Source organism: Caloenas nicobarica, chromosome 1, assembly GCF_036013445.1.
Source record: "Caloenas nicobarica isolate bCalNic1 chromosome 1, bCalNic1.hap1, whole genome shotgun sequence".
Classification (NCBI taxonomy): Eukaryota; Metazoa; Chordata; class Aves; order Columbiformes; family Columbidae; genus Caloenas; species Caloenas nicobarica.
The window spans coordinates 44,322,566-44,347,767 of NC_088245.1; the positions used below are offsets into that span (position 1 = coordinate 44,322,566).

At 39.3% G+C, this 25,202-nt stretch overlaps 1 protein-coding gene across 3 annotated transcripts in view; it reads right to left on the reverse strand.

Annotated features, from left to right (window-relative positions):
- NR1H4 (nuclear receptor subfamily 1 group H member 4) overlaps positions 1-20,031 on the reverse strand; it is a 35,253-nt gene extending 15,222 nt beyond the window's left edge. The window contains exons 1-3 of one of the 3 annotated variants that reach the window (XM_065654144.1): positions 19,947-20,031; positions 8,314-8,676; positions 2,355-2,495 (exon numbers count right to left, since the gene is read on the reverse strand). In XM_065654144.1, the coding sequence (XP_065510216.1) occupies positions 2,355-2,495; positions 8,314-8,676; positions 19,947-20,031 (589 nt within the window). Of the gene's footprint in view, positions 1-2,342; positions 2,496-8,313; positions 8,677-19,946 lie in introns of those variants that run through there. The other 2 variants (XM_065654136.1, XM_065654150.1) reach the window with 2 other exon arrangements.
- Positions 20,032-25,202: the final 5,171 nt, after the last annotated feature.

The following is a 25,202-nucleotide window of genomic DNA, read 5'->3' on the forward strand; positions in this document are numbered from 1 at the left end:
AGGAAATTTACATGATTAAAATAAGACCTGCAAATAATACCTTGAAAGGGGGGAGTAGGAATGATGGAGATAATAATTGGTATCGAGACGTAATTTTTGCTGCTGCACAATATCATAGATTTCTTTTTCTAAATTATTCAGTGCATTCTTTGGCAGTGTTAATGGGCTCATACTGTTTTCTACCAGCTTAGGATCTGGTCTACTACCTTTCTAGGGAAAATTTGGTTTATGTTTCCCTCAAACAGCAAGAGATTTTTCTCATGCTTCCTGCTACTGAGTAGTGCCTTGACATCTTATTCTGGCTACATTTAAGTTGGCTGGAAAGCTCATGTGAGAGACAAGACTTGAGTTTTTACCTCAGAGATAGATAGATTTCAATGGGTATTAAATGGGTATTAAATAAGTATTAAATGGATATTATCTTCCAAGAAGAATGGCAGAACCTGGGTCTTGCCTAGGTAGACATTTCACCCAAGAAACTTGCTGTTTATATAAAAATGGCAACAAATTACTGAAATTGATGCTTAGTAATTTTGATCTGTCTGTGGTTTGTGTCTAAAGGGCAGGACTAGGATTGTTGAGTAGCTGTGCCATAAATGTTTATAAGACATTACCTCCTTGTTCAGAGGGAAAAAAGAATCCACAGAGCTTGCAATTACAGTCCTACAAAAGGAGTAAGTGAAACAAAGTTCAAGGCAACCTTTTATTTCTTAGTCATTTTTTTTCAAATAAATGCTCTATACTACTAGAAGCTTCATGTTTTACTGTCCTGGATTGCCTTGAACTAAAAGCAATTACAGAGCACACTCCTTCTTAAAAGCCATTACATCGTGCCTTGCCAAACATCCTCATTGCAGTGCATTAGAGTATGCTTATGGTTAAGTCATGAGCATCACGAGATACCCAGTGTTTCCATTGCGGGGAGTCAAATGGCAGTGGCACTCACTGGCTTTTGTTTCCCATGTGCCAGTTTGTGAAAATGATAGGCGAGTTTAAAACTTTCATGTGTGCCCCATCGGTATTATTTACGCTGACCTGTTTTTTGTCATACTGAGCTACTCAGAGTATTCTGAAGCCTCAAAATTTTGGAACAATGGACCTAGGGTCAGCACCACAGGGGAGTTATTTTCCCCTGACGCATTGAGTCCTGTTGTCTCAATAGTTGTGTCTGCTCATATATTTACATATTGCCCGAGAATATGTCATATCTCAGGATCATTGTAGCCTGTTCAATTTGCAGAAAGAAAGATTAATTACATTATGCTGGCAATGCATTCCAAATATTGATGGAGCTTATTGTTTCTCACAAAACCAACAGTTAATATAGCATCTTCTGATCAGATTGAGGGATAGAAGTATATTAAAAATTCCAAGTAGATTAATTTCCTGTATGAACCCAAATTGTTTTCACACATATGTGTATGCTAAAATGATTGGAGCTATCAAGGAAAAGAAATTGCAGCCCTGTTCATGGAAGGCAGAAGAGCAGATGTTTACAGACTGTTTTCAGTAGGAAGCTTGCAAAAATAATTGTTTGGCCAACATTTTACTCAAAATGGAGTTTTAAACAATATCCTCATTGTGCTAAATTACTCAGTGTGAAGCTCAAGTTCATAAGCTGCCAGTCTGAATAGAATATTCGCTTTAATGTGAAACATTATTAAAGTCCATCAGCTTCATTTCTGGAGACGGTTCTACCTATGTGCCTATATGCAAGGCAGGAAAGTCTATAGTGCCATGAGAAAAGCTAATGAGACTATAAAAAAGGGCTAGACCTCAGCAAGCTTTGCCTGATTGCGGGGTGAGGTCTGGGAACATACGCTTGGCAAGTCCACAGAAACTTCCTGCTAGTGGCAGTTCTCCTCTTTTCTCCAGAATGGCATTGTTTAAATGCCAGAATCTGGACTTGGCTAGCAAGAACTTGACAGGGAGAGCCCCAGGTAGAGTAGAAAAGGGAAGTGCCAGGACTTCTCTGCTCTGGCTTCCACAGCACCATGAACTCCTCACTCCTGGGGAGTCTCCTGTAGACTTGCTTCCCTTGACTGCTTTTCCTTCCCACTCAATGGCTGTCATCTAGTGTAGGACAGCCTTTCCTTCACTGTTTGCTCAGCTCTTATACCCTTGTGTCCCAGACCACCAACTAAATGCTGTTGCATATAAACACAGTTGTTTCTTTCAACAGGATTTGATGAACAGGTATGGCCCTTCACCTGCCAGACAGCATCTTTTATAGCTTTATTATTAAAATACTTATTTATAGCTTTATTATTAAAACAAGCCCAATTAAACAAATACAGTATTGGATGTGTTCTCCGCACACCCAGATTGTATGATGCAAATACCTGTATACATACATTCAGCCAACATGCCCATCTGCTTGCATTTCCTCAGACGGCACTCCTGGCATTTTCTCCTCATGTACATGTCCATCTCACAGTTGCCTCCATTTTTACACTTGTATACTGCGTTTTTTGTGATGCTTCGTCTGAAGAACCCTGCACAACACAGCAGTGACACAGATAAAAGAAAACACTCAAAGAAGCAAAGTAGTCAAGCTGAAGAGCACCTCCAACTCCACTAGGTTTCTGAATGACACCTGTTCTGCTGCACCATGGGTTTCTTTCAGTGCCTGGATGACTGTATTCTTGCTATTTGTATTGAGAATAGTATCAAAGTCTTATAATTTAGTAACATGATAAATCACATGCCCAAATATGAGATATTAGTCCGAAGTAAGGCCCCGGAACTGTGCATGTTGAGAAAATTCAGACCCAAATCTGAAACCTACCAGGAGCAAGTTGAGCACCAGCACTGGAGCTGCAGGATGTCACCATACAAATAGCCAGTGAAAAACGATATGCATCTGTTAAGTCTCTTGAGGTACAGGATGTGCAGAAAGAGAGCTGAGTAACTCATCCCTGCAGAAGGTCCACGTACTGTTCTGCTTACACACCTCCAAGTTTAATGAGGAAGCTGCACTGTATCTGCCTTTTGTACATGTGTCCTCCTCCCCTGTTTACAAGATACTGCAGTCTCATTCACTAAATATTGTCCGGCTGATGAGTTAAGCAGTCACTTAATTTCACCCGCGCAGGCAGTTCTGCTGGTATCATCACTGAATTTGCTCCAAAATTGCACAGTGGTAACTGCCAACAGCAACTGACCCAAGAAATTGAGAGGACCTTTCCTCAGTCTGTCCAAATCTCTGATTTGACCACTGTCAAGCACATCTCTGAGAGTGGAAACATGGGAAAAATGTGGAGTGCTCAAGATATGAAATATAATTGACTAAAAGAGTCATCACAAAACAAGAGTCTTTGCTGACAATCATGACTTGAACATTTCCTGAATTTATAGTCTGGCTCAATGTGTCATCCCAATCTTTTTACATCATCCTTTGTATGGCAGACACTATTTAATATCAACTACAGAGGGAATTAACTCTCTCTGGCATAGGACGGAAGCTCAGTTTTCCTCCCCATCTGAGGGCAGGTTTCTGAAATAGACTCTTGGGAGCTTCACTGATTCACAGTGCACTTCAAACCAGAGCTCTGTGTAAATTTACTTTAACCAGAGCTATTCACAAAGCTTTTGCTTTCTTGTTGCGACTGGCTGACACAATAAAAACACCATCATTTTCCAACCTGGCACTTCAATGCACTAAGAGAGGCAGCAGATAAGACCCAGGCTCCCATACTCAAATTATAGTGAAAATTCACGTGTGAATCTGAATTATTTTCCATTTCAGATTTTGTCTGTGTTTTTCAGAATACACTGAGCTAAGATACTGTCCTGCTAAATCTAGGCAAGATAACACATGATGCAATGATTTCACCATTGTCAGATGACAATTTCCCAACTTTTGTGCATGTTTTTATAATTGCATAATCTCTTCCAAGCACCAATGTGTAGCTACCAGTAGAACAATAACACTATCTGGTCACAAAAAAAACTGGTATTTCTCTGAATCTGCTGTATTTCCTGTTTGAAATCTCTTCCATGCACTCTGTTTTATTGGCTTCTTTTCAGATAAATACTCTTGACTGGCATCGGTCTCTTTTGAAATGCAGATTGCTTAGAACCTCCAGCAGCCCTGGGCATTATTTTTATTCATCATTCATGTGGTGGTTAATACCTTACCATTTACTGGGTAGGAAAGGAAGAGAGAGCCCTGGGTTTAAGCTGTAGGTTCTCAGTGCCAGTTAAAGGCAACTGCATCTGCTTTACATCATTTATGAGTTGTATTTGTTAAATTTAAATCCTGTAATTCATGACACAATAATTAGTAGTAAATGTGGAAAAGCTCTGCACAAATATTTATGGCATTCTTAGTCCGACTGATGACTTTATCACTCACCCTGTCCACAAGATGTTGCTCACTTTTTCATGTAGGAGCAAAGAAAAGGAGCTTCCATAAAATTATTTCTTTTTTTTTAAGTATGTAAGAATGTGAAAGAAGAATGCAAAACTACAGATTCAAAAAGCTAGGAATCAATAGGATTCAAGCAGTCAAATATTTTCTCTTGAAAACAAAGTTTTTCAGAAAGTGAAATGACGTGAAATGAAAAGTGAAATAATTTTTTGGCAAAAAGTATTTTAACCGTACTCTTGCTTTAGTTTTATCACAAAGTGACTCTTTAATTATATTCTTGAACAGAATCCATAATTAATTTTGAAAATAGCTTTTTTGTACGAGTCAAATTTCTAGATACACTCTTTACTAATACTTCAAAATGAACTTAAACTGCCTGTAATATTTAATCTGTGACTTTCTATATCAGGAGGGCTTTTACAAAAATCCAGAGACAATCAGAAATGGCATCTGTTAGAATAATGAAGGGACAGCCTCAAAAGCTGAAGGTTTTTCTGGCACGGTCTAAATTTTATCTGATCTTACGGAACAACAAAAAGCTCATGTTGGCTGGAAATGTTGAATTTGCTTTGTTCTCTTAGCTAGTCATGAATATGATTAATTATGGCAAGAGCTGCTCCAATGTTACTGATGCTAATTTTTCTTATGGAAATTATGAAAGCTGAAGGAGGACAGCTGTTAAAAATGTAGATGAAAGTTTTGTAAGTATCTCAGTTTGCCATCCTCATGGCCAACGGCTTTGATTTTTTCAATTTAAAAGTTTTTATGGTTCACAATTGCTAACAAAGCACCTGCTCCTCTCTGTCAAGACATGCTACAGCGTTTCTTCTCCTCATGCCCATGTGGTGGGTGTTAGCGCGGGGAGATTAAAGCAAGACCCTTCGTTGCAGGAAGTGTTCCCAGTCTGGTGAGAGACACACCAAGCATTATGAGGGGTGGTTTGAAGATTGCAAAACCTCTTAGCAACAGCCTGTGCAGAGGGAATTCACGACTGGCTTTTCTCTCAGCAGAACTTACTCAGTGGCTTTACTGAACAAGCACAATTCTATGTTACACCTGTTCTGCAACATCTAAAATTGTCCATAAACCCAGTATCACTACAAAGACTAAAGCTATACCAAAAAGTCTCTGATGTCTTTCTGCAAAGTTTGTCTCAGAAATTATGTCGACAGCAGCAGGCTTTAAAGTACTGTATATTCATCACTATACTGTAGCAATGCCTGTGAACTGCCTCATCCCTTACGGACCACAACTGTGATGCTATTATTGTTAATCAAGGCAGCATTTTCTGAAGTGACATATTTGAGGTGAGAGAAACCTTAAGGAGGCCTTTTTTTTTTTGGTAAACCACAGGCAGATCTTGTATGAGAGCAAATGTTCTGTTTATTCTGCTTTTACATAATATGTAAAATGTTAATTAAATAGTTCATACTTATTTGTTCATGGATGGTAAAGTATTAAAATATATAGAGAAAAGTGTATACTCCTGCCCATATCTTTAGATAAATGTTCACATGCAGGATGATAAATAAGATCTTAATATTGTTCCTTCTGCCCAAGAACGAGAACCAAAAAGAATGGAGGGTGTTGCTGAATGCATTACCCAAGAAAGAAATGAAAAAATAAAAACCAAAACATATTCATCACAGGGGACTGAATCCCATAAAAATATGCATGATGCCTGCCACTTTGAATAAGAATGTCCATGGCATCAATGGAGAAGGGGTGCTTCAAGGCGAGCACCAGTCCTGCAGAAAGGGATCTGCATATTATTTTGGACACACATTGAGCATGAATTAACAGACTTGTTGCCAAAAAGAATGGCTAATTGCATACTACTGCACTGATAAGAGCACAACTGAAGTACTGACCCCAGTTTTGGTCACCACGCTTTGAGGATAATGTATAGCTGTGTGAAAAATTCCACAGATACACAAGAATGATCAGAGATCTAGAAAACATAGTAACCTCTTCACCTTGTCAAACAGAATTACTATCCTCAGCACATCTTTCTACTGAATCAGCTGATACTTGAGCCACCTCAAAAGTTTATTGCAGAAAAAGAACACTTTATCTTTAAATAATTCAACTTTTACTATGTTTGAACAAGGGTACTATTCTTTGTAAATGATGTTGCAGTCATGAAACAGAGTGAAAACATAAAATAAATTATCCCAATAAAGCAGTAAAATTATGGTTACGTAGAGTGATTCAAACTGAATTAGTAGAGAGATGAAAGCCTATTTCCTCTCACAATGGGCTCTAGTCTGAGTATGTACCTGATGGTTTTAACCCTTATCCTAGAAGCATTCTTTACAAATTCCATAGTTTGTAATAGTAAGTTGTTGAAAAATGACTAAGTTATTTAATAATGAAAGTAATAAACAGTAGGAATAGCTAACTAACAAAGTAAATGTATCAATACTCGGAATCCTCACATTAAAATTAAGGTTAATCTGCTTTATAATGACAGCATTCATATGAGTGAATTCATATTTTTTGACTTTGAGATTATTCACATGGACAGCATAAAGAAACTAATTTCTTCTTTATTGGAATTATTGAGATTAAATATATGACCCTTGACTATATTCATTTTTAGAGTGGTAGACCAGTGTGGTCTGTTGTACCCTCAGAAATTAATTCGTAGTAGATAAAGCAAAACTATCAAATTAGTTCAAAGTTCACTCCCAGTGACAGTGAGCTCCACATTAAGGTATTTTAGTGCTTCAGTAATGTCCATGCTTTAGCCTTTATCTGTAGAACAGAAATAGTAATGAGATATTTATTCAGAGAACAGAATGAAAAACTGGGGCATTATTTGTATAATGTACCTCAGCCCTGTCACAGAGTAACTGTCTTTAGGTGTAATAGTTATTCCATTAGCATAACCTTTTTGTCCCTCTCTCCTCAAATACTTTGCAATCATGTTTCTAATAATGACAATGATTTTCTATTTGCCATTCATCCTGACACCAGCTTGTGAATCAAGATATTTATCAGATGCCACCTATTTCCTGAAGAAGCTCCCTCCCTAAGAATAGGTGCTATACCTTGAAGCAAGCCTAGAATTAGAAATCCTTTTGTTTCACAAACCTGAAGACACTCACCGCATCCTTTGGGAGCTGAGGGAAAGAAATTCTCTGGGAACAGTCTGCAGATGGGAGGTGACAGCTTTCACTTCCTTTCAATACACACCACAGGAGGTATTTGGGCTGGGTTCGCAGCCAATTTCTAAGGCAGCCTCACACTGAACTCCCAGGAACCTCCATGGGTTTGGTTCCTGCCACAGGCAGAGATCATAGAATAGTTTGGGTTGGAAGGGACCTTCAAAGGTCATCTAGTCCAACCCCCCTGCAATGAGCAGGGGCATCTTCAACTAGATCAGGTTGCTCAGAGCCCCGTCCAGCCTGGCCTTGAATGTCTCCAGGGATGGGGCACCTACTATCTCTCTGGGCAACCTGTGCCAGCGTTTTACTACCCTCATTGTAAAAAATTTCTTCCTCATGTCCAGCCTGAATCTCCCCTCCTTTAGTTTAAAACCATTACCCCTTGTCCTACCGCAACAGGCCCTGCTAAAAAGTCTGTCCCGATCTTTCTTATAGGCCCCTTTTAAGGACTGAAATATCAGCATCAACAGCTGCCAAGACAGCAGAGCCAGCCTGCCAGGCCCCCACGTGGAAGCTGTTCCTCAGTTTACCAGGAGCTAAGGATGGCTTAAGAGCAGTAGGTTGGCCAACTGTGCTCCATATTCATCAGACAATGGTGAAAGACACTGCTAATCTGTCTTGGAGAAAACACAGAATAGTATGCACCAGATCCAAATGTGAATCTCAAAAATGATGGATCACTCAGATATAATTAACAAGAAAAACAAAACAAATTTCAGAAAATGCTGTGCTTATTAGCTGAATTGTATTCTGTAATTTATTTCATCTTACCTTTGCATCCTTCACAAGTAAGAGCATTGTAGTGGTACCCAGATGCTTTGTCACCGCAGACCACACAGAGCTCTTCTCCTTTCACTCTTCCTGTGGAGTGACCCAGTCTAGGCTTTTTGGCTGCAGGGATATCCATTATTTCTGTCTCCCTTGTGAAAAAGGTCTCTGAGGGTATTCTCCTGAGCTCATACATCCCAGGGGAATACCATTCCTCATGCTGTGGAGGGTAGAAGCCTAGGTTGGAGTAATAAGGTGGTGATGAAATCTGAGGCTGAACTTGGGGAAACGGCACACTGTTGTACTGTGTGTAAGGTGACACATCTGCCTCTTGCACTGGAGAACTCATTTGCTCTGAAAGGACACCTGGAAAATAATAGTGCAAAAATGATTTCTGTTATTACTCTGAAACTGCTGTTGTTGAAGTTTCTGCTTTAGACATCCAATTCAAAAACAAGGCATCATCATGAAGATTGAATTATCTGAGCTCAGATTTGCTGTGGTCCTGGTCCTATGCAAATACATCGCGAGATATTTTAAAAGTAACTTAGCCATTCTCAGCCACTCCTTTATTATTGGTGGAAATGTCCAGCACTGGCCCTTAAATAAAGTAATCTTTAAAAATACCATGCAGCTAACTGTATAAACATTCAGTTTACAAGAAAGGGCAATCCACACCAAAGAGAAGCTAGCAACCCACATTAGGTCTCACAGCAGAATACAAGAAATCCAAACAAAAGCCAAAAATCCTGTGGCATTGGTGAAAGTTAGGTCAAGACTCAAACTTCATGTTAATTTCTGTTTAACACTGAACGAATCACAGAATCACAGAATCACAGAATGTTAGGGATTGGAAGGGACCTCGAAAGATCATCTAGTCCAATCCCCCTGCCAGAGCAGGAACACCTAGGTGAGGTTACACAGGAAGGCGTCCAGGCGGGTTTTGAATGTCTCCAGAGAAGGAGACTCCACAACCTCCCTGGGCAGCCTGTTCCAGTGTTCCGTCACCCTCACTGTGAAGAAGTTTCTTCTCATATTTAAGTGGAACCTCTTGAGTTCCAGCTTGAACCCATTACCCCTTGTCTTACTGTTGGTTGTCACCAAGAAGAGCCTGGCTCCATCCTCGTGACACCCACCCTTTATATATTTATAAACATTAATGAGGTCACCCCTCAGTCTCCTCTTCTCCAAGCTAAAGAGACCCAGCTCCCTCAGCCTTTCCTCATAAGGGAGATGCTCCACTCCCTTCATCATCTTTGTGGCCCTACATCATGATAGAGAAAAACTGCACTGGGGAAAGACAACAAGAGTGAGGCTTAATTAGAAGACTAAGAACTTGAAAGAAATCTTTTAGAAGAGCCTTGAAGGGGAAAGTTGAGGTTTCCATGAAGGAGCAGGGAAGATATTCCGAATGCGACATTCTCACCATCCACCCTCCACCCTCCAGTGGCCATCAAGAGAGCCTCTGCAGCCCAGTCCACAGCCCCTACAAGCCAGTACCAGGCAGTGCAGCTGTGCAGTTCTCAGATGAAGCACCTCTGAGCCAGCAACAAACCTGGCAGTTGCAAGCTTTCCTGTCAGGATCCACACAGTGTCTGGAGGCTACCTTAACTTTGCACGTTAAATAGCAGGTTTAAAAATGAGAACAACATCTAGCAGTCCCTAGTGTAATTAAAATCAAGCCAAAATTAAAATGCCAAGCAGCTGAAAAAGGTGGTTTAAAAGTTAGTTGCAAACTACTTCATATTTTCTGTTGGAGAAACCCATATCTTGCTGTTTCATGCAAACACTGACACAATTCCTTCATTAGTTCCAATGAGAGAATCTGAGAAAAATAGTACACGCTTCCAGGAAGATGCATGTGCCGGGTTAGCTGAAATAGAGGTAAATTTCCATGCAGTTAGAATGTTTTCTTCTTAGTAGCTAGCACAGTATTTTGTTCTGGATTTAGCTTGAGAATAATGAGATATCGCCCTGGAATAGAGTTAATATTTTCTTCCGGTGGCTTTCCAGTGTTTGTGATTTGGAACAAAAAGAATGTAAGAACTCACTGATATCTTGGCTGTTGCCAAGGGGATGAAGGACTTTTCAACTGCCCAGCTGCAAATGCAGAATAGCAGCTGGGAGGGAACATAATGGGACAGTAGTGTCTTCCAGGTGGATCAGTGAAATATTCCATACCATGAATGTCATGCTGCATATATAAGTGGGAAGTTGCTGGGGACTGGCCTTCTTATTTGACTGGCACCATCTGTAAGGGTTCCTGCTCCTGTTGGCTGATCCGTGACTTTCCTACCCCCGCCGTGATCTCCCCGTTATACTGGGCTCGCTGTGCTCGCACTGTCCGCCCTCTGGCATTCATTGCTGGGAGCACATGTCCCAGTAGTGAGTATCACTCTGTATATTTGCATAGCTTTGTATATTCTACAATATTCACATTATTATTCACTCTTCTTTTATTATTATTCTAGTAAATTTGTTTCCATTTCAACTCATGAGTCTTTCCTCTTTTTCCCTTCCTTCCCTTGGGGAAGGAAAGGCAAGAGCGGCTGTCTACTGTTTAGCTGCCGCCCAGGGTTAAACGGTAACAATGCTGAGTCCCACTTTTATTGGAGTCAACAGCAGTATTTACAAGGAAATCATAGATTAATATTCATTGGTGACCATTACTAAACAGTGCTTCAGAAGCACTCCAAAAATGTTTTTTTTTCTGACATAAAGTCAATTCCCTGGCAAGCCTTCTTCACTTCTGAGGAATCAGAAGCAATGAAGAAATGCCAACAGCTGAGGGAGCATCTGCAATGAAAACAAAGAATAAAAATCTGTACTAGGGGATTCTTTCCTCTCCTTTGTCTCACTTCAGTTAGTACGAGGAACTAAACTTCTCATTTCAACTACTTTTTCACTTTCAAGGTCTCAGGCTCTTGCTCTGTAGCCTTCTGCCCTTCCCACTTTACCGTGCTGCAGAAGCCATACAAGTAGTTTGGATTTATGTGATTTCTGTACTGTCCACAGCACATCTTTGCCAATAGCAAATGCTGAGGTCCCAGTTCAAAAATAAGCAGCAAGATGTATGTCAGGAAAAATGTGATGCACAACTGAATGAGAACAATGGTGACATTTATTACTAGCAATTAGTTTAATTATGGTTGCATTTAGTTGCTCCATAAGAGGCCAGGGCCCCCAGTACTGCAGTAGTAGAAGCAGAATGGCAGACACTCCAAACTCAAATTTATGCCCTTTATAATAAATAAAAAGCATAGACCTATGGAGACCTGAGACAAAAGACAGGCATTTGGGGACTCTATGGAAGAGCCTGGAGGTGAAGTTACAGCTTCCTGCATCAAATGCAAACTGGCACTGATAACTACCAGCTGCAGCAGTGACAAAACAAGTACAGGGTGAGGACAGCAATGGGTTTAATGATTGGGTGGTCTTTAATTATATTGACCATTTGTTGAGGCTGCTGCTCATTAAGACTGGTCAAGGTACTTCAGGTAGAAAAACTGGTGCTGTGAGATACACAATCGTTATACAAATCATTCAGTTTCTCGTTGGAAAGGAATCTGTTCACCATGGAAACCTAAGTTGTCACTTGATAGTAGTTACTTAGTTGATTGACTTTGCTAAAGGAAAGTGGGACAATCCCAGAATAAAAGGAAACTATTGATTTTTAACTTTATGCCATCCACAGGAAATTCCACAAAAGCTCTGTGCCAGCCTCCTGATCTGCTTAGGCCTCTGAAAGAGCAAGAAAAGAAGCCAAAACTATTTCCGCAGGAAAAAAAATACCTCTCAGGACTTGTTAAAAAAATAGAGACTGCTAAAGAACTGCAGCACATACTGAAACAATATTGGATGTTTATTTAAAGAACTATAGATCCATTTGGGCTACAGATATGTTTAGAAAAATCTTCACAATCATTAACTCTACTCTGCTTCTGTAGGAAACAAAAAAATCTGAGTCTTAATGCATGGAGTTAAATACAGGGGGAAAAAAAAAACAAACAAACAACAAAACACAGTCATCCTGTATCTCCTCCTTTTTCCTTATGTGTCAAGTACATAGTTAAACAATTCATCTGAATTGAGTCCATGCTCAGTGCATTGGAAGGGAAAGGGAGGATAGGCAGGGTCCAGAGAGGCTGAGAGAACATGGTCTTGTTTTATGTTAAACAGGTTTCTAGCTAAAATTCTGGGAAGCGCTCAGATACTACAGTTATGGAGGCCAGACTGATTTTTAAAGATAATTAGGTTTGTGAGGTTTTTGGGGGGTTGTAGATGTGGCGGGTTTTTTGTTGTTGTTTGTTTGTTTTTTTCAAGTAGACCTGTTTGTAGGGCTTGGTGAGTATCTGTATTTCATCCTTAGAAATCAGCTGACTTGGGCTGACTCAATGAGACACCATTCTCCACCCAGAACAGATGAAAAACAGTAGTGAATTTGTTGTTTTTTTCCCCACAAAATTGTCAGTGAGTCTAGAATTAAACATTACAAGAAATGATGTGCTCCAAAACGTTAGTGATCTAAAATCATTCCTAAAAATAATTGTTTAAAACTGTGGAGGTGTTCCATACAGATGATTTCAAAATGAAATTGTTTCATTTTTTTTAGTTTAAATGTTCTTTAATTCTGAAATATTTTCTTAAAAAAATGAAACAAATGATGAGGTTGAAATAGAAACTAGGAGTCTTGAAATTATTGGAACAAAGTAATTCTATGGCCTGATCCAAAAAGTGTGGTCTGGGCTGTGTTCCCCAGCCTTTTGCATGCATGTGGCTTCCAACAAAAGCTGAAGGGGTTCTGCTTGCAGAGGCACACGCTACACTGCTCTGTCCTGCGTGACATTTGAAAACCACACTGATTTTCAGAATTATGCTTTGCAAAGTACATGTGAGTCTAGAACAAGTAGCTTCTTATCTCAAGAGAAAACTAATCTTATCTTGCCAGACGGAATGCACATATGCTTTTATCCAGATACATATTAGTAAAAGTCTGAGTTGGGCTGGTCTACTGCCACTGTAAAGCATGAGCCAGCACACTGAAATGGCTGGAGTTGCAGTAGTGTGGGCAGTGAAAGTGAAGTCAGAAACCAGCTCACTGGAATACAGCGATATTTTGCATTTGTGTGGTCTTCACTATTTTGAAACATTTATCTGTTTTTCCTTTTGGAAGCAAACCTTATACAAACCTTAAAGTAAGACTACTTAAGCATACACAAATGTCATGTTAGTTATAGCTATACATCTTTTAGATTATGTTTAGCAAATAAAAGTTTTTCAATGAAAAACATTTCACAGAAATCTGGAAAACCTACTAATACCAAAGTGAAAGCTTCACATAGATGTGGTTGTCATTTTACAAATATTTTTCCACATTGTTCTCCTTAAAGTACCCAGTCCTCATTGGCCCCTCTTTTTCTTTTTTTTTTTTCCCCCTAAAGGCTGCATATAAATAAAACTTTGTTAACTGAAACTCATCATAGATTTTTTGCTTTTGTTCCTTTAAATTTTAAACAGAATATTTCACATAAGACTTGAAGAAATATTTGACATAGGCTTAACCACTTGTAGAAATGAAAGGGAATTTCCCTTGTAGGAACTAAAGAAACTGTTTTCAGTTTGCAGAATTATACTGAAATTACATGCAGATTGAAGGTGTTTTTATCCAGCATATTACAGAAATTACGAGAGCACATTTTAATGTAAAAATTATTGTTCCACTAGTATAAAGCTAATTGAAGAGGAAAAAAAAAAATCTAAGCAGGTTTGAAATACGAACTTCTGGCTCTTAGGTTATTCATGAAGGAACTTCAATAAGAACAAGATTCAGGATTAAGTAATTTGGAAACTATAGCATAACCATTAATGAAATCCTGATTTAATTCCAAACAACTTATTTCCAGATCTTTAGAGATCACTTGATTTAAACAACCTCCCAGCATCCTATCGTTTCAAGGAAATAAAACAATATCAGATGGCAAATACGTCCAAGGAAGAACACCACAATATCCTACCTTAGGCTGTCTTCGGTCTGACCATTTCTTGAAGAAAAAGACCCTCCTTAAGTTACCTGATTCTCTTTGTCCTCTCTTTTTCTTTTTTTTCCCCGCTAAAGACTACATGTAAATAAACCTTCTTAATTCTGCTTTGTCTGTATCCTGTTGACTTCTTTACTGTGAGAATTTTAAGAGTAGCGAAGGAGTGACACAGGCCAGAGGTTATGTAGTTTACTGATTAACTTCATTACAGAGGAACTTGTTTGTAAATGTCTGAAACAATAGCAATGTCCATTGCCAGTGTGGATTTACCTGCATAAAATTTGGTTACCATTTAAGGGGATGCCTCCAAGTAGCCTAGCCATCGTAATTTTGTACCTATTGTGGTTTATTTACAACAAATTTTTATCAATAAATATTTCACAATGTCATGTGATTCTGTGCAATAGATTAACCACTTCAATATCACAAGAAGCATGTTTTAGCTGAATGGATTAACAAATGTTTTTTAAGCACAGAAATGCTGTATTTTCAAATAAAGGCCAAAGTGCTCAGGCCATGCTGGACACATCTGTATGATAAGATAGAAGAGGGCCAAAGAGATGTTCTCACCCCAAGACAAAAAGTCAAGGATCTATTCTCATCTGTGTAGCTTAAAGTAATTCTAACTCTGCCTAGAGTGGGCAGGATGCATCGGCACTACATAGACTTTGTCGCTGACCTTACTCTTCTGGGCCTATGTAGCCTCCCTGTGGCTCTCAAATATTATTGTTTAATATCACAGAATGGCTGAAGTTGGAAGGGACCTCTGGAGATCATCTAGTCCAAGCCACCTGCTAAAGCAGGTTCACCTAGAGCAGATCTCACAGGAATGTGTCCAGGCAGGCCATTTCAGTTGAGAGCTCCTGTGACGTCGTGAGGGCTGTGTTGGGTGCCACCACAGCACTACTGGGACAACATGAAGTCAGAAGATGGAGTTACTTGTCTCGGTTCGATGACAGCTAAGGTATGAAGGCACAAACCCCACCGAGACAGTGTTAGAGGGCAGTGTAGGGCACAAGGAGACAAACCTGCCACAATCTTGTCCATGCTGCCTTTTTGGAAACAGTACCTGGAGAAATCCCATGTCTTAAAGGCACCTACTAAAGCAATTTAGAACAGAGCCACAGCGTAAGCTAAAAGTTGAGTGGGGTCAAGATGGACAGTCAAGGGTGCTGAGCCTCTTTCACTCTTCAGCCTCTTTCATTCAGCACTGTGGATGAGCCCACTAAACCCCAACATCAGGTTTGTGACGAGAAGTATATCTGAGAACCATATGGAAGTAAATAAGCAGAGAATCAAGTCCCAGACTGCAAGATTCCTCTTATTTCACAAAATAATCTCTTTTCCAGGCTAAGATTCACAGATGCACAAAAGAAAGCATCACACAAATGCATTTTGGTTTTGCTTTGCTCTATGGTGCAACTCTCAGAGCCCCATTCATCTGCATTCCTCCTTTTTTTTTTTTTCCCCCCCCTCCTTCCCCCCCCACCCCCAATTGCCATTCTGTTTAGTTTGGCTCACTTCATAATTATTATATATACATGATTTTCTGTTTTAATTTGTGTTGGTTTGTTTCCTTTTGATTTGGGGGTCTGTTATGTGCCTAATTATCTTCTTTGCACGGATGAAGCCAGATGTTGCATCATATGCCAGGTGGTGCTAAAAACAAGTAGTTATTTAACATATCTAACGATTTTGAAGCTGTTTAATCAGTTTGGACACTTGATCTACTATTTTTTTTTTTAAGCATAACCAGGACAAATACATATTTATTTAAAGGGAATCAGACTTTTAAGCTCATCTTAGGGTACTGTTCTATGCCTACAACAATTTTCAATGTCATCTCATTGTTCTTACTTTGTCAAACATCTAAGACAATTTTAGATGTATTGCTTTCTTTTCTCCTTTGCAGGTTTCATTTTTTGTTTATTCTTCCTTGTCCATTTCAATTCAGCTTTTTAGATTGCTCATTCACCATAACAAACTTCTTTCTCAGATAGGGACATGCACAATGAGGGTAGCATTTCATGTCTTGTTGTATTTTTCTGTTACATTACAAGAAAACATTGTCAGGCCATCAAAAATACTTAAAAGAGGCCTTCAGTCAAATTAAACACGTAATAGTACTGATTTATCTTTCCAGGTTCTCAGGAAAAAAAAATCTGATAGCTAGAATTTCACACTTCATATCATGAATAGTAATAACTCCTATATAAGGTGCTTTCACAGAAAATAGAATAGGGCTATTATTTTAAATGCCTGCTACTTACTTACCATGTAAATGACAGTTTCAGTGAAACATTGTATGTATTTCAGACGCCATACAAATACAGAAGCTCATACTCCACGTTTAAAATATGAAGGAGACATTTTTTGTGTCTGAAAAATTAGTTCAGTCCCTTGCAAAAAAGGGCAAGTGATAACCATTGGACGAAATTTGAACAATGGAGATATGGGTATTTAACAGACGTATTGTCCCTAATATGAAAAGCTTTCAAAGGCAATTGGAAGATCTTATCAAATGTCTTTTTCCAACAGGCTTGCTGTCTCAGCTGAATTGCCTTATTGCCTTAGAGCAGGGCTTGTCAGCTTCAGCACAGGGCTCTGCTAATGCACCTCAGCATCTCCTAGGTCACAGCTTGTGTCCAGCCAATTTGTCACAAAGTGGAGGAGCTCACATCAGTCTATGTCTATCATGGTGGAAGTGTCCACAGGACAAATTGATGGCTCTAAAGTGAGCTGCAGAGCTCCCAGAAGTTTTAAAGTACATCAGGATTTCAGTCCTGAATTACAGGGGTCAAAAATGCAGATTGGTAGGTGTGACACTTTATTTTAGCTCAGGATATAAAATTGGACCAGTCTTCAGACAGAGGTCCCTGTTCAATTCAACAGGTCTTGTGAAATAAGAACAGGCTTTGACTGAGGAAGAGAAATAACAAAACAGAACAAGTCCCATGGAGACCCCTTACACCTCTCGGATTTCTTGTCATCGTGAGTCCCTTTCCCTCACTGGGAAAACCAGAGCTGCAAGAAAGAAAAAGTTGATCTTGCAGGCAGATGCTATAGATGATGCCTCTTACTTATCTGGTTTTGACCACTTCTTCAAAAACATGTTTTCTGTAAAGAGATCTAGGGTGTTTCTAAATCAACTGAGTAGTGAAGTAGAAAAATGGAAGCAGTTTTCCAGGAAGACAGGGTGGAAGGGAAGGACCCTGACTTCTGCTTGGTTAAAGATCCCTCCTCATTTTCATTTTGAGGCTGTTCTTCTAAGGACTATAACTGCAGTTAAAACACATTAACTCCAAAGACATAAAGAGATACTTTACCTTAGACAAATACTGTTAAAATAACAACATACATTTCCAACTACTGAAAGGTAGAAAACCTTTTTTTTTCTTTAAGCTCTTCTGAAACCTGCTGCAACTAGAAATCCTGAGGGTGAGTACTTAAAGTGCCCTGGAATCACCATGGTGATGAGGCTCACAGCACAATCAACTCACGATTGACATTTCTTTTGAGAGACCTGGGCCTGGTGCTAATGTTTGGAGATGCACTTAGATTTGGTTTTGAAGGTCTAAGAACACTCTCCTCATAAACTGAGTGAAGCATAATGAAAGGATAATGTATTTCCAGGGTTTTTACAGGATTTTAGTATGCATCTTTGTAAAAGGAGACTGTTTTTATAAAGGCTGATGTTTGTAAGCCAGCAATTTCTTACTTCTATTACATCAGAGCTGTAATGTGTGATAAGCCCTGGGACAAATGTATATTCTAAGGGTTGCTTAAAGAAAAGCTTTCTTCCTGCTTCCTTGGGCTCACAAGCCTCTACCTGCCAAAACTGAATGTCAAAAAATGCACGTAGTTTAAAAATATAAAATTGAGAGGCAAAATGATTTCCTAAGAGCATCTTGAAGAGATAGAGTCATATTTTCAAAATGAGTAACTCTTTCTGTGGACTCAGTTGCATACTATTTCTGATTTGGGGGTTTTTTCCAAGCTATGAAAGCAGAAGACACCAAATTTTTAAATAATTTACTTCTGAGACTTGAGTGACATCCTGCAAAACAGGACCAAATGGCCATACAAAACAGAAGTCAGCTTAAATGAAACACAGCACGAGTGCTAAGACTCCTTCCTAATGGGACCCCTGATTCTTTCTGTTACAGAAATGTCAGTTTGAATTAAATCTCCATTATGCTAGGCTCTGAATACCTATAACGGGAGACACAATCCCTCTTCTGAAGACCTCACAATTTCTGAGTAACATTTCAGTGTGGAGGGAAAGTATTTCACGTTAACATCCTTCCTTGTATTTTGAAGCTACCTGATCATTACTCTTTAAAAATACGAAATAATTAGTGAAAAAGTAGGCATCAAGGGAAAAAATGTTCTGGGAAAAAAATCCACCCTAGATTCGAACATCCTCCTCTTTGTATATCATGGCCCGACATTGGAGTTAACAGGTAGCAAGGAAGTGTTTTGGCTGCTTACATATACTTTTTCAACAACTGCAAAAAAACATTTCTTCCACCAAAAGCCAACATATTTAGAGGAAAAAAAAAAAACAAAACCGAACAATAACACACAGTAATGCAATGGGTTTTGCTTGTCTTTAGTGACAGTACTTTAGTTTCACTGTATGGAGCCAGGACACTGGAACTGGTTGGATTTGGAGAGATGCTCCTGACTTTTAATAGCTCTGCAGCAGGAATGGCTCTGCGTGTCAGAGTCCCTCCATGCCTGAGCCACTAGTCTTGTTTCAGATAGATGAAACTGAAATGTTTTCAACTTTTCCAGCACTCAAAAAGACAGACTTCTTGTCTTATTTGGACTGGAAACTTCTGAAGTATTAGAGCTTTCTGTGGGGATCTGTATTGTGTGTGAGGCCCTGAATGTATCATGTTACTCAACGAAGTTCCCTTTCTTTTGCCAAAAGAAAGGCTAAAAAATGTATTATTCTTTTTTTTTTTCCTTTTTTTCTGAGCAACACATATAACAGAAGACAGCTTCCCCATGCTTATAAAATATTGATCAAGAATTCTTCATTCATTAACAAGCCCATGTTCAGCCTTGAAAAATTCAGTGGAACTGGAGCAAGGAGAATTTTCCAGCCTGCATTATAAATGTTCCAGTGCATTAAAGTTGATAATATAAGTTTTTAATGGTCTCAATAAGACAATAGTTTTAATTTGGGTGAAATTACTTTCATAAATTTGCATAATACGGCAATGCGAGTACATTGCAGCATAATTCTATTACAAATAAACTGAAAATGTATCTGCTCAGCTTGATTTAAATGGCTCACATGAAGACAACATCCAGCCTACATTCAAAGGTCTGTCTTCGCTGAGTGGTTTCAGGTATTAGAATAGTGTTATAAAAACAACCTACAAGCTCTGCTATGAGCAGTGATGAGAGCAACAGTGAACAGGATTAACACCACAGACCCGTTATGTGTTATTCCTTCTATAGGTGTTGAAGATTCAGGAAGGTAGGCACATTTATACCACACATCCTTGACTTGAGATTTCAGTGAATTTTCTTCTAGGTTTCTGAGTAAAGGATAGTTTGCTATTTTAAGCTAATTTGGTGACTTACCAAACAAATGAGGACCTTCAGCAAGAGAAAATCCATCAGTAGTGGCTAGCTGGTGATGTCCTATTAAATTCATTTCAGATCCCATTTATTCTTCAGTTCAGGATGAATATGCTAATTAAGAAATAGGTTGAAAGGAGACCCTGTAAGAGATATTAATTAAAAAAAATTATTTAAAACAAAATAACTCATTTCTGTGTTCCTAGTGTAAGGCAGGATTCAGGAGGTTGTTTCAATATTTACTGTAACAAACATTAGCTTGAAGCTACAATACCTAACTCAGCCTTTACATAAGATTCTGCATCTAGTTTCTTTGTTTTTTCCTTGTTGTGGTATATTCTATTTGCCAACTTTCTGCTGTTCTTTTAAAACTAAAGGCTGTTCATGCTCAAACGCATGAAAATATTCGCAGACCGAAGCACTGGCTTGACCTACTGAGGGTATGCTGCCCAGCCCTCCTTCCAGGGAATACCAGGTGTTTGCATTATTTTTTTCCATCACCCTTTCAATTTTTTTTTTTCTTACTGAAAAAGAACAATTTATAGTTAGGTCAGACGAACCAAGCCAGGAAACTTGAGCTAAATTTCCAGTGACTGGCCTTTATCTTGCCTTCAGTAATTACTGTCTGAAGAAGATAAATGGTGGCAAAACCAGAAAGCAAAGCCTTGGTCTAATAACCAAGCTAGCCCACCAGCTCCCTTTGGCATCTGAAGCAGCTGTACAAGTCTCTTGCTTGGGGAGGTTTGAAGATGCTTGTCCCTGCTCACCAGCATATTTCCCAGCCAGTCCGATGGAGCAGCTTTCATCGCCTGAGGCTGACGGTGGCACTGTACCCAGGTCTTCTCCTTCTTGCTCCAAGTGCTAGGCTATTAAATAAGAGGCAAGAGACCAGCCATTGCCTCCTACTTGAGCAGAGGTTACAGCTAGAGCAGCACTGCATCCAGGAGAAAGGCGAGAAAAAGGCTCCTTTATCCAGGTCTGGTGCATGTGGGTGGGATGGCGCAACTCAAGATTGCATTTAGGGCAGGACCATCAGCTACAGGAGAACATACAGCTCCAACAAGAAGATGTCTCAAGGCTTTATGCAGACACCAACAGGATTCTGCAATAAGTTGACAGAAATCTGTTTTGCTTTGATTTATATTCTTAATTCTTTATTGGGTTTTATTCCCATGGGACTGTCCCCGGGACCGTGTTTCCACTCACTGAAGGCGTTTGAGAGTTATAGCCCAGTTTGCTTCCCAGTGAGGGCTCAGCATGTTTCTCAAGCAGAAGTGAAGTCATCTGACAAAAACATGAAGGCAGCAGGAGGCCCCAGTGCTGAGCAGACTGGGAAACAGCTTGTGAGAGCAGCAAGCACGCTGTGTAATTATATTCAGATTTGTCCATAAGGATTCATTAAGTTCTTTCTTAACATAAACAAAGGCCCTCTAATTAGACAGTTGCATTTTAAATGTCTGCCGACAGATAATTTAAACAGTTTACTCAGAAATGTCAAAAGCTACTTGTATCACAGACCAGATCGGATTCTTGTGGAGAATAACATGTAAACACACAGTCTCAAATCTAGCGCAGAAACGCAATTTTGCAACTGCAAAAAAATCCACATATCTTGGGATGGGCTTTGGGGAGCAGCCCAGCCACCCCTGTAGGCCCAGGTTTACTCCCAAACATTTTACTGCCTCGCCACCACATTTACTGGGGAAGGTATCTGCTGCGCTCAAGAGGTGGAGCTGCCCATATGGCTGCAAAGGTCTTACAATTCCTGACAGCCAGTTTTCTCATGAACTGCCCATGACAGACCCTTGGAAGTGGGTTCATCTTACAGCCAGTTACAAGGGTTCTGCCATGAGAGAAGACAGCAGCACAGTCTGGACCCTTATAATGGTCAATAAGAGAAATGTCAAAATGACACACCTCAATGAATACCAGAGAAGAGAGGCCATCTCCACCCTCTCCTCATGTGCGAGCTCTTCAGTAGCTTTCTTACAGCCCACAGGCATGCAACCCTTGTAGTTCCTTACAGGATTAGCTCTCCCTGCAGCCAGACTTGAAGACTACATTCCATCACTACTAGTACTTCTCGTGTCTCCACAGACTCTATATGAGGAGCTAACACTGCAACAGCTAACATGTTGGCATTGGGATTGTGAATTTCTGTATGTTCATATAAAACCTTGAATTTATCTTCTTAGGGAATTCTGGATGTCATATCAGAATATTTTAAAGAGAGTCCCAAGAAGTCATCCATTCCCAAGTATTTTGGTATACAGTCAGACTTTTTATGCATAGCTTCTTAGCTTATAAAGTATACATCCTACACCTGTGTAGTCTGTACTTCAAATAGGGAGAAAGAAGGCAACCTGTAGTTTTAAATACCAAGATAGTGTTTGTGGTTTTACAGTCTCTTTGAATAGTGTATAAGTTTGTTTCTTGTTCCTTTGAGGCTATTGCATTTAACATGTCATTAGATAATGTCACTCATTAACCTCAAGATAAATTTCTTAGAATCTGTTATTCTTTACATACACACAATACCCCCATGGTGCTATAAATACTGCCTTGTTTATGTTAAGAAACTTGAGAATGTATTTGTCACAACCTGTGAGTACACTAGGACATTACAGGTTTTGTAACTCTACCGCTCCTGTCACATTGATTTTGATCTGCATAGGTTCAGTCTGAGTCAAATGTCCATTATGATTTTACAGTTCCCACCTTTTTTTAATACTTCATTTTCTTTAATGTATTCAGCTGATGTAGACCATTTACTGGATTTCATGGAAGGAATTAATTCTCTCTTCTGGGGATACCTGCAAGGCACAAGACATGATCACCATTAAAAAGGCAGGAAATATATATTCCATTACATGTAGCTTTGCTGCTGTAAATTTTCCTGAACACTAAACTCTCATTAAATACTCATTGACATTTTGTGTTTATTCTCCATTTCCAGCCTACTGTGAGCCATCTATCATATATTAGATTTATCCAATTAATTTCACCAGTATTTAAGAGCAGCAGCTACTGATTTCCAGATTTCAGAGACACAGCAGGTACACAATATAGAGCATTTAAGCACGACTTATTCGACACCGTGTTCAAGTCTGGGAAATAGTATAGATCACCATAAGACAGTGTTGCAAGGCATCACAGACCCAGGGGCGGACTCCACTTTCAAAGATCTGGTTCCACAACGCACACCCCATCATTAGCCTCTTCTCAGCCTAATCCTCCTAGGCTGTTGCTGTGGTTAAACAACTGTGGTCCCAGCTGCCTGCAGGTCCCATGGAGCAGCTCCACAAGCATTGCTCTGACCAGTGGGATAGCCACATCAGACATACAGAGGCACCCAACTTGCCAGCAACACAGCCAGGTGACAAAGGGGACCATCTGCAGCACCTGCCCGTAGAACCTCTCAGCAGAGGTTTCTTTCCAAAGATAGAGAGTTCGGGTTTGGGTTTTTTTGGCTGGTGACATAAAGCTAAGTCATCTCAGCTTCCAGAATAAGTTTATCTATGTGAACTGGGATCAGTACTCACTCTCTTAATTCAGATTTCATTATCCACCAAAATCACATAATAGTGGAGTGCTTCTTGATATTCACAGGCATCTTTGGTATGACTAAACATTCATAGGTATTTCTGCCTCATGCTTGCTTCCTTACATGAAGTGTATCTTTCAGCTACTTCTATCAAGATGAATCTAGACTATCTTAGCCAACTTGACTGATACTCCATCCTGAAGTGTAATGAAGAAATGCATCAGATAGGTAAAAGCTGAAATAAAGGCAGTAGGTGCACAGGAAATCATAATTGCCCTCCAAAATAACAGCAAATAAAAAGATCAATATGTATGAAGTAAAGTATATGCCAAATTGCTTGAGATTGTTTTCATCAATTGCGTTTTAGGAGATCTGCATTCCATAAAATTTTATTACATGTGTCTTTTAGCATACCTCAGAAGTCAATAACTGCATGTTTATGTATTCTATGTTTAACTGAGAAAAATGAGATGTCTATTATATATGTGGCTTGTTCTTTCACTGTATGTATATGTATGCATGTTTATTCAGCTTTCTTATGGATGTTTGTTCGCAGGTGTATACAAATCTATATGTATACAAATATGCATGTCTGTGTGAGTTTCAGATTTACTGTGGATTCTTATCAGTGGATGACCTCTGACCCTACTATGGTCAATAGTAAAGCCTCCCCTGATTTCTGTGTAAGCAAAGCCAACCCTCTTAGTGGAATAATTATAGTTAAAATGAACTGGACTCAGTGAAAGACAAAAGCATTGTAGTCCCATACTTTCAGTTAAGGTAAAAATAGGTTTGATCATAAGGAAAGCTCCATGATAGTCTAATTGTGTTTTGCCTTCAGAAGAAGAATGAGTGAATCTGTTTCAATTACTCAGTAAAGGAAGATATATCGAAGCACTGACAAAAGTTTTCACAAATATTAGTGAGGTATATTTCCCTCCTTCTGTCCTGTAATATCATCCTATTCTTTATGTATCTGGCTGCCAATTGCTCAAAGAGAAATTTCGGTAACATCATTAATCTACGGTCCGATCCAAACACTGTTAACATCAATGGGAAGATTCCCATCTAGTTCACAGGCTTTTGATCTGGCCTCATAGCCTTTTTTTGTAAAACATTTAATGTAGTGCCTCACTTATTTGAGCAGCTTTTTTTTTTATTTGCTTGCTTGTTTGTTTTAAACTGTATCAAAGAGACATGAAAACATCAGGAAGATTTGTGCTCCTTGTTTCTAGCCTTTTGCTGCCAGATCATTTTGGCATGCATGGCATCACAGGCAGCTACACAGCAACTGATGCAAAAATACGAGCAACCTTATGAGCAAGTTTGAGAATCAGAGGCAGCACCAGCATTACTGTGTGTGTTTGAAATTTACTGGTTAGATTTTTAAAATGTGATATTAAAAATCAGAGGAGCAAAGAGACAAAGGAGACAAAAAATATAGGATATTCTTACAGCTTATTCTGAAGGGAAAACTTGTATCTTTAAGTCAGTCACAGGTAGAACTGAAAACTCTACCAAAAGTCTCAGTGGCATTTCTGTAGGTAGGCAAGTAAATGCAAAGATTGAAGCCAGCTTCTGGTTGTCTCTGGGATGACCTGCTGAACACCATTTCTCTCTGTCTTCCTTTCTCCAGCATCTTTTTCCTATCTCACCTGATAAAACTGCAAACCCTCCTTTTTTTAACCTGTTTTTGGACTCCCATCTAGCCTAGT